General features: G+C 39.2%; 1 protein-coding gene across 5 annotated transcripts in view; it reads left to right on the top strand.

The window, feature by feature from the left end:
* Positions 1-10,910, top strand: part of SPATA13 (spermatogenesis associated 13) — a 72,033-nt gene extending 61,123 nt beyond the window's left edge. For all 5 annotated transcript variants that reach the window (XM_083854911.1, XM_083854912.1, XM_083854910.1 and 2 more), the window contains 4 exons: positions 807-936; positions 1,485-1,857; positions 5,645-5,719; positions 6,942-10,910. In XM_083854911.1, the coding sequence (XP_083711037.1) occupies positions 807-936; positions 1,485-1,857; positions 5,645-5,719; positions 6,942-7,123 (760 nt within the window). In that variant the 3' untranslated portion in view covers positions 7,124-10,910. The remainder of the gene's footprint in view (positions 1-806; positions 937-1,484; positions 1,858-5,644; positions 5,720-6,941) is intronic.
* The last annotated feature ends 2,360 nt before the right edge of the window (positions 10,911-13,270 follow it).

The raw sequence follows: 13,270 nt of genomic DNA on the forward strand, positions 1-13,270 counted from the left end.
GTCCCTCCATTTGAGGAAGGTGAATGAGTGATGGATGCTATTCAGAGGAGAAAAAAAAAGCCTGCCTGTAAGCTTGGGGAGATTCATAGGCATGTTGGGACCTCAGGAAAGAAGAGGGGGAGCAGACCACTGGAAGAAGGACAGGAAGATTGGCCTGAGTTGATTGCATTAGTTCCAAAGCAGGAAGAGGAAGGTGGCCATCATGGCACTTACACATTTGTCCTGTGGAAATGGGATGCTTTCTTCATATTGTCTCCTTTAATTCCTCTCTCCAGTGACCCTGTTCTTGTGCTCCTCTCTCACCCCTTGTGGGGTTGCTTTTGATTTTTTTTCCTGTCCACCTAGCGTTCTCCATTTGTGTTCATTGACGTGGTCATTGGGAACAAGCAGGAGAAAATATAGTGGTTAAACATGATTAAAAGAATGCCCTTCCCCAAAAAATGCCACTAAAATCTTGCTTTAAAACACAGTCCTCTGGTGAAATACAGCTATCACTGAAGTCAGTGGGAGTTCTGCCATTGTTTTCAGTAGAGACAGTGTTACAATTCATTAATCTATCTCCTCTGCCTCCTCCCACCAATCTAATCATTAGCTCCTGGATGTACAGCAGTACTGAATTGTACAGGCTACTGTGTGGGGTATGGAATAGTGAGAATCAGGTTTCTCTTATTTAAGTACCTGAGTATGGGGAGAAGTGGACAGCATGGGCTAGTACTGCAAGCAATGTGGTTGCATCACTTCTGTGGTTTGTGATTGCATTGTGTCCATGGTATAAGTGATCCTTGAAATGTGTTTTCATTTCCCAGTGATTATAGCAACATAAAAGCTGCATATGAGGCCATGAAAAATGTGGCATGCCTGATCAACGAGCGAAAACGAAGACTAGAAAGCATAGACAAGATTGCACGTTGGCAAGTCTCTATCGTAGACTGGGAGGTGAGTGTCAGCCAGTGCCTTTCCTGGGCAAAGGTACTGTGTACAATACTTGATGTCCCCTGCAGAATAGGTTTTTCTGTGTAGGTGGTTGTTTATGGTGCCTATTTTTCAAGTGGTCATTGCTCAGTTAAAAGTCCAGTTATTTCATTTGCAATGTTTCTGTTACTGATTAACCTTGTTTATAGTTCAGGAAGAGCAGCATGTGGACACTTGCCTTTGAGTTGAGATGACAAAATGGAGGTTTTAAAAATGCTAAGCCTGTTGAATCTCATTTGGAATTTTGGTAGTTCTGTAAGAACAGGAACCTGTTTCACTGACTTAGATGTTTGCCGCTGTTTATGCAGAAATAAAGTAGAGCAGAACCACATTGATTGAATTAATCTCTATGATATTATTTACGTTGTGTGACATTTTCAAATCTAATAATAAAAATACAAGAAAAGTGAGTAAACTTTAGACTTAATTATATAGTGAGATTGGTTAGACACACAGTGAGTTCTTAAAATATTATTTACTTACTACATATCTCTATATATCTGCCTTCTTAGGGACCAGATGTGCTAGCCAGAAGCTCAGAACTGATCCACTCAGGAGAACTGACCAAAATATCAAAACAAGGCAAAAGCCAACAGAGGACTTTCTTCCTTTTTGACCATCAGCTTGTCTTCTGTAAGAAGGACTTGCTGAGAAGGGACATCTTGTATTACAAGGATCGTATTGACATGGACGAGATGGAAATTGTGGACGCTGAAGATGGCAAAGACAAAGATTTTAACATCAATGTCAAGAATGCTTTTAAGATAATAAACAGAACAACAGAAGAGATTCATTTGTTCTGTGCAAAAAAACAGGAGGATAAAAAGAGATGGATGGAAGCGTGTGAAAGTGAAAGGAGAAGGGTTCGAGAAGACAAGGAAATGGGTGAGTGGAACAATTTCTAAACAGTGGTTAAAACAAACTTGGTTTTGCAGTTCTTTGTTTTGTACAGCTGTGCACTCTGTCTTCTTGAGCTGGTGTCCCTTTCTTACCTGACGTGATGTTTAGCTGTCTAAGTGGAGCCTATTGAGGTGTGTTTGCCCTGTCACTATGGGCCAAAGGTCCAGGGCAGGCAGCGTCACCCATATGATTCTGGTACATTATGGAGCAGAATGAGAGATGAGATATGACAAGATGCAATTCACAAGAACTAATCAATAATAAAATTCCATCTAAAATCCTAGCACTTTTGTATGAACCTTCGGTCAAAAATATCTGTTTATAAAGGACACTTTTTTTACAGAGCCAAGCAGCAATAATTGTAGGTTTCTACTGTCTGTGTCATATAGTGGCATCTCCTGTGTCTGGGAGGTCCCTGCAGTTGTATGGTGTCGTAAACTACAGACCCAGCAATAGCACCACTGGGCAGTGCACAGAGAAATGAAGCCAAACCTTAAGTGAGCAGGAAAAAAGGTAGTAAATCCTAGGAACAGTTTTAGATCTGCAGCCTGTGGGATACTATAAGGATAGTGTGTCTTTGTCAATATATAGTTAGGATTGCTTTTTTGGTTTTGCATCATTTCATGCTTCCTTTAAGATCGGTGACAAATGCTCCAGCAAAATCTCACTGGCAAAACTTACACAAAGAAAGCAGCAACACTAATTAAAAACAATAAAACACTTTCTGGTATTTCTAAAAAGTCATATTAGTGCATCTCTGTATGTTGGCTGCATGAGAACTTCTCCTTTTCAATAACACTCCTGAGGCTAAGGCTTTGGATTGACATCAGGTTAACACTGGAAGTGAGTGAGATGGATGATACAATTCAGAAATTACTAAACATAAACAAGATTCCAAATCTTATTCCATGATCCTGTAAAACACCTGATCAGAATAATAGGAAGACAGGAATAACCCTTACATTACAAATGTAATCCTTTTGATCTTGGTGCCTTTCTCTTCTTTGATACTGTTGTAAGTATGATGAAAATAAGGTCTTTTCCATATGTGTTTTAGATAGCCCATTACCAGAAGAAAGTACTTAAAAGTTTGCCAATTCATTCTCTTTTTAAAATCAGTTTTAACCCTTCTGCATTGCACCAACTCTTCCAATTAATCTCAGTCATTCTGAGTCTAGAATAAACAATGAAGGAGTCACAGCTAAATTTCTTTCAGACTTTCCAAACCTTTTTTCCAGTGCTGAATGTCACAGTGTGACATGTTGGTGTTGTTGGGCACAATGCTGACAGCTTTCATGCCTATATGGAACCTTGTGCTCACAGGGATGGGAGGCTGCTGCCTTCCCTAATTCACCTTAACAAAACTCTAAAATAATGGATATTACAAAAAGGTGAAGATGATCATAGGGCAATGCTGAGGATCTGATCATAATTGTCCACACAGTCCCTCTTACAACAAAGTTACAGAATGACTCCATTCCAGTATACAATAAGAACCATAATACAGCAACATGAAAAGATGCTACTGAGTAAAACACAGGTCCTGCACTTTTGTGAGCAGGATTGAGATAAAGAAGATAAAAAGTGAACAAGTGAACACTTCCATCTCCATCCTTTTTAAGAAAAAGCATTCTTGAACTCTGCACCTCTTCCTGGGTGATTACTTTATGGAACACTGGGAGCATGTGTTGGGCAAGTTAAGTGCTGTCTGTCAGGAAGCCGCTGAGGCTCTCCCTGGGCAGCCACAGGTCTGTCTTGGTGTTACATTCCTCATAAGTGGATATGAGGAATAAGTGGACACTGCTGCAGAAATCCCCAAGCATGAGGAAACTGCAAAGGTGTAGCAGCTACAGCCCTAAACTATCTGCTGGGACCTCATGAAAATCAACATAAGAGATTCAAAAGAGTAACCATTCAACAGTGGTGGCACTGGCAGTGAGATTTGTCATAATAGCACTAACCCTTATTTTGGGGCTGGATCACAAATTCCCATGGTTGCTGAATGCAAGAACTGCACAAGGAGGGTCCATTGTGCTTGATGCTCTTCAGGCACAGTGCAGTACAGTGAAAAAAACCCAAAAAACCAAACCCAGTTAAAAGAGAAATTGTATGCTTGATAATGGCACATAGTCTTTATGCAGACATGCAGTCTTTTCTGCCCATGTAACATCCAACCTTCTGTACAGTTGCTTTTCAAGTGTTGCAACTCACTATTCTGATTTCCTGGTTTGGGACAGGTATGATAAACCAGAGGAAAGATAGTTGAGTTGTAATAGCTAATGCCTGTCTGGTTTTGTGAGTCACAGTGGCTTGGATGTTTTCTCCATTAACCAGAAGACTGTTTCTTTTCTAAAATTTCTTCTTTTTTTGGCATAATTGAACATTTCCTTTAGCCAAAACCAATGGAAAAATGCCACTATTCTCAACCTCAGGTTTAAATTTGTCTTGTTGATTTTGTAAGCTATCTTGCTGGACTACACACAAAGCCTCTAATCTGACCACTCAGAAACAAATAATACTCTTTCAATTCAGAACTGCAAATGGCATTTTACTTCTATTTTCAAAGACACTTCAGTGTGAGTCATTGTGTCCCAAACCATATCTAGCTTTTCTTAGCTTTTATGAATATATGAGAGAAAAGGCCATAGCCAGAAAATCCTTCTTCCAAACCACTAATAATAACCCTAAGAAAGTGGTCTGATCTCTCTTGATGATATTTCTTCTATTTTTTAAAATCCGTTTCCTTGTTTCTGTAAAAAAAAAAAAAACAAAAACGAACCCACCCTGCAGAATAAAATAAACTTCTCTACCCAAAAAGTATGAATGTTTTAAGTTAATAGACTGATTTGTGATAACTTCTTCATAAGTTCAGGTTAGAAAACAAAAGGAGTTTTAAAAGTATAGAGAAGTGAGGGAAGATGCAAAATGGAACCAAAGCAGACACTTCATTCTAGCTTTGAACCACAGCTTCTGTACTCTTTCTATGCCTGTGTGTGAGATGAGTGCAGCCTTATGCACAGCATGAAATGAAACAGCATGTGCACCCTGTTGTCACCTTGTGCAAATGTGACATTTCCATGTATCTCAGCTGTGCTGTGCACAGGGAGAGGAAACTGGAGTGCTTCTACCTGGGCTCCAGACAACGCCAGTCCCTGGTGTCACCTTCTAGCCGATGTCCGTCACCTCTGTACTCCCCACAGCTGTACACCTGTCCCATGATAATAAATAAATAGCCTGGGGTTACCCACATGCTTAATGTAAGTTACACAGTTACATGAGCAGGTGCATGAGGAACCAGAGTGAGGGATCCAGCCCCAGAATGATGCAGCCAAAACCACATCACAGCCTGCTTCAACTTCTGCCAGATTTTGTGCTATTCTGCCCTGAGTAAAGGGAAAAATACCCAAATTTGTACTACTGCAATAGCAGTGACTCAAATTTGTTACTCAGGTTAGCTCAGAGTGAGTGAAAAATAAAAGGATTCTGCATTTGTGATCTATTATTTGATGACTTATAGGTTTCAGAAATGTTAATTAACACTTTTTTTTTTTTTCATATTTCAATAGCTGGACTTATCTATCATTATCCCTGTGAAAAACCCTCTTAAAGTTTATATGACAATATAAAACATACTTCTAAAAATTGCAGGTGTATTGCTACTGAGATTTATTAAAAATTGTTTAAGTTGTTTACTTACTTGTTTTAATTTAATGTAATCAAGTATTAGATATTGTAATTTTGTACTAGTGCCCTAATTTACACTTTAATGTAGGTATGGAAATCTCAGAAAACCAGAAGAAACAAGCCATGCAGAATGCCCGTAAGTCAAGGCAAGGAAAAATTAAAGGTGAGTGTTCAGGATTATGTTACCTTCTTACTGTGTTCCATTGATCTTTTCATTGGAAATAGCACAGTCTGGCTGTGGCTGAATTCCTCAGTCTTTGAAAAACATTTTTTGTCATTTATATGGAACCAAATAATTGCAATTAACCTGTATTTTAATATTAAATTCCAATCTCTCTGTAAACTGTCTACTAAATCAGCTTCCTGAGCTTCTTCAAACAGACAAGTCAGTATTCTGTATATTAGAGAAGAAACTCAAGAGATAAAGCAAGCTGTTTATTTTTAAGCTTGTGAGGAATTGGATGCACAGGTTAAATTTGAAATGAGTGTTACAATTCCTTCCTTTGCTTTTACTCAAAGAGCTTGTTCTTCTTTACCAATTCTATGCCTTCTTTAAAATGCTCTAAAGTTCTTTTTGCAAGCCACATTGCTATATTATTTACAGTTATAGTCAAAATGGCTTCTTCTGGCATCCCTTTAGAAGGAAGGATGGACCAGAAGCTTGTTTATCAGGAAATGGCTTTTTTATTCATTTCCTCTCTCAGAAAATAATCACAAGAGAAGCAAATCACAACAGATTTTGCCCTTTTGCATCTTAAAGTCAAATTTGGGTAAATCTGTAGTGTGCTGAGAGAAAAGTGGAACAAGATTTAAGTCTGAGTTTAGGAGTGAAGGAGTTGATGTTAGGTTGTCTTCTGTTCCCTGGGATTAATATTCTTAAAGCATTTTCTCTTTATCGATCAATAGATACCACTAGAACCTGTCTGGACTTTCAGGGGAGTGGCTAAAGTTTGTGATTAGGAGATTCTGTACAGAATGCACAAAGCTCAAAGTCTTAAGAAAATTAACCCAGAAAAATACATTTCAAATGTAAAATGCAATGTTCTTGTTGGTAGCAGTATTTTACCCAGCCTTACTCTGAGAGTGGATTGATGTACTAGTATCTGCTGTTTGAAGTCATTCCTTTGAAATATCAAGATTTCCTTGTGCAAACAATATAGTCCAGCCGTGTGAAACTGCTGCTTGTTTTTGGTAATTCTGTAATATTATCTTTACTGGTACTGTTGTCTTCTTAAGCCAAATCAATGCAGCAATTAAAATATCAGGAAAGGTGCCCCATAGCAGTTCTGCCATTCAACATCACGGCAAAATTCATCATGTCCCCTGGCTCTGTGCTTACATTTCCCTGGCTGACTCAGGTGCTTTCTCCAACTGTTTTTCTGCAGGTGTGAGCTATAATGGGTGCCCTATGCCTCCTCCACACCAAACTCTGCATCCCCTTCACCAGCGACACATCACGGTGCCTACCAGTGTCCCACAGCAGCAGGTCTTTGCCCTGGCAGAACCCAAGAGGAAGCCATCCCTCTTCTGGCATACCTTCAACAAGCTCACTCCCTTTAAAAAGTGAGGGGCCAAGGACCAGGAAGGACATCAGCACAGAGGGAGGGAGACTCACTCCAGAGGAGGACCTTGGAGACACAGTCAAGCTTACTTGAGCTCAGCACATCTCCCGTTTCGGAGGCAGAACCTTGGGTTCCCTTGAGCCAGGAATGCAGCCGTCGTCTTGGACAAGAAAGAAGTTTGTCAGGGCTGCTCTGAAGTCTATGTTGCCAAGCATCAGCATTGCTTATGAAGAGCAGTCTCTCTTCTGACAAGACAATTTGCTGTTACTCAGAAACAGCAGTATTTGATGTCTTTTTCTTAGTTGTGTTGAAGTAGTGATGGAATCATGCAGGTCATTGTAACATTTCATTTTTCGTAACCTTATGCTGATGGCCAAATTTTGGATAAGGAGGAATTTTTCCTTAGGGGTGTATCAGCGAGGAGTCTTAGGAGAATTTTCTCCTTCCTTCTGGAGCACTGAGCACAGATTAAAATCAGGTGGAGATGCCCCATGTAATTAACCAGCTATTGCAGAATTTAGTTGACCCTAATCCTTCCTGTCTTTTTTCTATTATATTGCCAAATGGCAGGAGAACATCCCGCAAGGCCTTACCATATTCCAGATTGGAACAGGGAAATTTTATTCTGTCCTATAAAAACATGAACAGAGTGTGAAATGGACTGTAAAGATATGTGCATTTATTGCACACAAGTGGAAACAAGAGCAGCCCAGGGCATCTCAGATTGATTCATTTCAGTCAGGGCAGTATATTGCATGCATGTATGCTCTTCAGTGTAGAGCTTTTATATCACTTTTTCATGCATTTCTTCACCTGGGAGACTCTTCTTTGTATTTTCAATATTCTTGTTTCTCTGTGTAAAAAATACATTTTTATTTTCTCACGGAGATAATGTGAATGTACAAAATCAGAGTTGAGACAGTACATGGTTACTGCTGGCTATGTTACATAGGTCTCATGCTTTTTATTCATATAGTTGGACTTTGAAAATGAATAAATAGTAATGTAAATATATTGAAACGGTCTGGATCCATGCTTCTTGTACATAGTCAATTGACAATGGGTTTTGACCAGTAACTTCTTCAAAAAGAAAGAGAAATCCTTACTGGAAGGGACAAAGAAATCGTGTGGACCAGAGATGGATTTTTGTCTTGGTGTCATCGGTCCCCATTGGAAGGGGAAAAACCTGACTTGATTAAGGTCAGCTCTGGCCAGCATGTGCAATCCATGATTTGCATTGCTTCAATTCATGCATGAAGTTGATCTGGGAGAATACCTTTTTAAAAGCCACCCGAAAGAAAGAGGATCCTGATATTTGTAGCACTGATAATTTCTGCTTGCTCGCTCTCATCAAGGATGACAAGACTGCTGGGAATATGGAAGGAAACAAAGACTCAGTATGTTTCAGAGAAGATTTGCTATGAATGTCTTTATAATACTTTATCCTATGCTGCTGATTAGGGGCATTACCTGATGATTAGGATAGATCCAAGGCTATTCTTTGACAGTGGGCACAATCAGCTTTGTCATGGATCTGTAATATATGAAAAACAAACAAGGGGCTAAATGCCAGGCATTTTAACAACAGTGTAAAAAAGCCTTATTTTAAAGATGTATTTGTTTCTACTACTATTGTTACCTCCATATTTTTACTTATCATCAGTGTTGTGAAGCCCACTAGTTAATTAGGTTTTGTGATTTCATAACTTTGTGGCCATTTCTGCAGAGCCCAGGTTTGTGGTTTTGATTTTAAATTACATCTTTTGACAACAGTACATTTCAAATGCCTTGTGTATATAGCTCAGCAATAAGGCAAAGCCTGGTATGCTCAGCCAAATTGTGCCCTGCATAGTGAACTTCATTGCTTGTGCTTTCCCATAGCAGTGGGAGGTGACCTAAACTAGTTAAGAACTGGAAGTGTACACTGACATTTGTAATGATCCAGCTGAAAGAAAATGCACAGGGAAGTCAGTGAAAAAAGCTGCTTGTATATTTCTCTTGATGTTTAAGCCAGCCACTGCTGCTCAGATTTTTAAAATAGATAATTCTAAATGCTCAATTTAAACACAAAGAGCAGACTTCCAAATGCAGGCATGGATGCATGCCCTTCCCCTCAAATGAGTAAGCCTTTAATGTTTCTTACATACCCATTTTTGTGGGTACTTGCCACATTCAGGCCTGTAAACCAACAAGATGCATGTATGGTGCGAGTGAAGATGATGTTTTTCATAATCACATTTTGAAAGACTTATTCCAAGTGCAAAAAAAGGCTGAAGATGAATTGCAGTGCTCACCCAGAAACTTTGCCAGCTGGACCTGAAGACATTATGAGATCCACACTTACATATGTGTCTTTGCTGAAACCTGCTTCCTTCCAGCACTTGGTTCTGTGGGGTGCTGGAAAAAAAAAAGGTTAGGGGATCTTTCTTCTGACATGTCAGTGCCCATGAAGGTTCTTCCCATGTATTAGTGCTGGTGCCTTAGCCCTAAAAATGAACAGAAATGTTTGCGTATGTTTTTTTCTCAAGAAGTGAATTTCAAAGAGCTAAAAAGAAAATATTTAATGGTGCAGATAACTCAGGACTGTTTTATATATTGTACCCTTCATGCAGACACGGTTGTTTAGTAATGCTGTCTTTCTTTGCAATATGACCTTGCAACAGATTTAAGATTGAATATAGTAAGACAGGCCAAATTTATACTATGCCATAGTCTTTTAAATTCTAGTGAAGTGGAAACACACAATTATTCAACAATTTAGACAAGTATTTACTTGGGAGTTAGCCTCACTTTAGCATCTGTGGGAAGGATTTGCAACTAAAATGTAGAAGTTTGAATTCTAGCAATTCTTGCCCCGATTCTCCTTCTGGTGACAAAACTTATATATGTATCATCAGAAAGCTGTGATGGCAACATCTGTTCTTTTTCACTTGCATGCTTTAAGTTACTATAAAAAATTCTAGGGCCACTACTAAGAATATTTGTGCCTCATTTTGACAAAGCCCAGCCAGAGCCTTCCTGATGGCCTGCTGAGCAGATAACCTCAGATTTTTTGCATGAGATGCAGTAAAATATAACTGTCCTCAAATGTGTTCCCACTGAGTTAGGAAAATGCCAAACCATAATTGCATCCAACTCAGAGCATTTGATCTATAAAATAATAAGATTGTTTTACAAGTGGCTCTTGCCATGCTAAATTTCACATTGAATTTTAGTGGTCAGTGTAAAAACTGAGTTCAAAGACAGACTTCTCAAATGTTCCACATTTTAGTTGTCTTTTGGAAATAATTATATCAGAATTTTGGAGCCAAAGGTCTTTAGCCATAACTAACCCAGTACCTTTTTCTGACTGCCTTTCTCTTTTTTTTCTATATGTGTGGCATTTGTATGTAGGAGATGCCTTCTGAACGATCTCTAATTTAAAACTCTTTGTTGTAAATACTAGGGATAACTTGGATAACTTGCATATATATTTTATTTTGGTAAGTGTTTTGTAACATTGTACCTTCCGTACATTGCTTTGTGCATCTCACCCCGTGTGTGTGCTGTTACACATGTTGTAAATGAAGTGTCCTGGCTGCAGAGCAGAGGAATTGGCTGTTGACAGCTTAAGTCCAATGTATAGAACTGCAGTAGCTTGATGTGCATTTGTTCTGGAGTAACTGCATTGCAAGGTTTATTTACTCTTCAAATGTTGTTTGTCAAATGAATCTATTTTCTGGAAATAAGTAAACTTACATTCCTATTATTTTTCTCTTATTGTACATTTGAATTAAATAATACACAAAGCTGAAGTTCTCATCTGTGTCTTACAAAACTTTATTTGTGCAGTTTTAAAATTGTTGTGGTTTATTTTATTGTCTACAAAACTTCCTTTGTGATGTAAAAATGTATCAGCTGTCATATTTCTTCTAGTATTTTAAAGAAAAAGTCACACCATCCTCTCTTGCTTTCCCAGTAACAGCTTCAGTACTTCCCAGCACAAGTTCATTTTAACAATGCCTGGTTCTGGTGTTGAAGTCTTTCTTGTTCCGGCAAAGCCATACTTGTTGCTATCTCATCCTGTGATTACTGTGCTTTACCTTGTCCTGGCAGAGGGTTCACACAGTACCCCTTGGCATACATACAGGTGCAGCTTCTGTCTAGTAAAGCTCCTGCTAACAGAGGATGGTGACTTAAGTACTGCACCGTGGGTAAGGAAGATTAGATTTTATTTTTGTTGGAACAAAAGCAAAACCATTTAAAGGGGTTCACCCAAAAGGTATGTTCTGCACATATATGTGAACAGGCTTACCTGCCTGCTTGACAGAGCAATGGACAATGCAGCTGGGGATTCAACTTCTCTGATTCAGGGAAGTTTTTTGTATCTCATTATTCTAACAGGGCAGAGGGCCATGCCTGAAAGGTGTGCCTGTGTCCTTCCTGCTCCAGGCTGTGTCAAAAATTGTGTTTTGCTGAGAACACACCAGCTTTAACAAAATAACATACTTTGCTGAAATCTTTTCGTCAGAAATGTTTTGATGAGTTCAAATCCTAGCATTGTAGTTGGTTTGCTATTTCTTTACCTCTCTTTTCAATATCTAGGCTCTTATGTTTTTTGGTTCGTCTCAAAGATGATAGTTTCTGCCTCCCAATGTGGCTGCTGTTGCGGTGGGATGTGTGCTGAGTGCTCCAACATTAAAGTGAAAGGCACAGTTTGAGCACTTGATGAGATAGATTGGATGACATAAAAACATACCCTAAGCAAACACTGGAGTAGGGTGTAGCAATCAATAGGCTTTCTAAGGACCCTGTGGTTCATCTGGCCAGGCTGAGCTCATTTGTGCATTTCATTTCATGCTTGGGCAGTCAGGCTAAATCCTATAGATTGTTCTGTGCCATCAGCTTTTAAGTTCCTTGAGAGCTGATCCATCAGATGGAGCTTTTACTTTGCACAGAAATAGCAGTGCTTGTCTTAGATTTATTTTTTTGTTGTTGTTGTTTGTTTAGGATTTTTCCAAAGGCTGCATGATGATCTGTGCTTAGTAACAGAGACAAAGACTCAGGCCTTTTCATGTTCCAGAATCAAAGGAGAAATGAAAAACTCAGCAGTGAAAAACAGCACACCATGTAGCTTGTAAGGAAAGCACACAAATACTCCTTACACAAATAAATGTGTTTCTAAATGCTTTACAAAATCTACTTACTCTATCTAGAGGATATATAATTGTGAGAATATGACAGAACTCTATTAACTGTCAGCAGAACACTTTTTTTGTTAAGTCTGTTTAGTTCACTGCAATCAGAGCTTGTTCAGTGCCTGGGACTGAGAACTCACCTACTGCCACTATTAGGTATTTAGGCTCTGGTTTTTAAAAACAGACACGTGTGTGTGTGTGTACGTGTGTTTACACCTACACCTCCTTTGTAACACTCCATGTGGCATCCCCAAATGTCTCTGCTGACATCTACAGCAAGTGACCTGCATCCATCACACCTTCCCTCTGTTTACATTACACCACTACATCCTACATTTCCATTGTGCGTCTTGGGGTGTGTGGGGGTGTGTGATTGACACCTGGACAGCATTTATCTGAGTCATTTTAATGTTTTAAGCATTCAGAGTGGGACACTGCAATGGCAGCCAAACCACTCTGCAGACAAGTAGAGGTTAGAAGGTGTCCATCCACATCACTGGAATTAAGTCAGTGAAGTTCAGAAGGGCAGGTCTGAGAGGGCAGAGGTCAGCAGAGGAAGGAGTACCACTGCTCTTCAAGGGCTGACTTTTTTTAAAAACACAAGGTGATGTAGGATTTATCAACTGTTGCTCCTGGGGATTTTTTTTCAGGAAAGCTAAAACAGCTCAAGAAGAAAGGGGGAGCCCCAGGTTCACCATGGCCCCTTCCTATAAGCACACCTTATAAGACTTCAGAGATACTGACTTACTGAAAAAGTCTAGAAACTGCTCTGCTAATAAGGTCAGGTATATCTAATTAACCATCATGGTCATTGCTGTCATATTCATCTCCTAACAAAGGTAATTAGCACAGCAATCAATCTAAAACCCACTTCATCTCCTGCCTTTCAGATGCAATGTTTTTTAAGAACAAATGATGAACTCTAGCTCCTGTGTAATTATTTTCAAATCATTATTCTCTGATGAGACAAGACAC

The sequence above is a fragment of the Zosterops lateralis genome, assembly GCF_965231275.1.
Source record: "Zosterops lateralis genome assembly, chromosome: 2".
NCBI lineage: Eukaryota > Metazoa > Chordata > Aves > Passeriformes > Zosteropidae > Zosterops > Zosterops lateralis.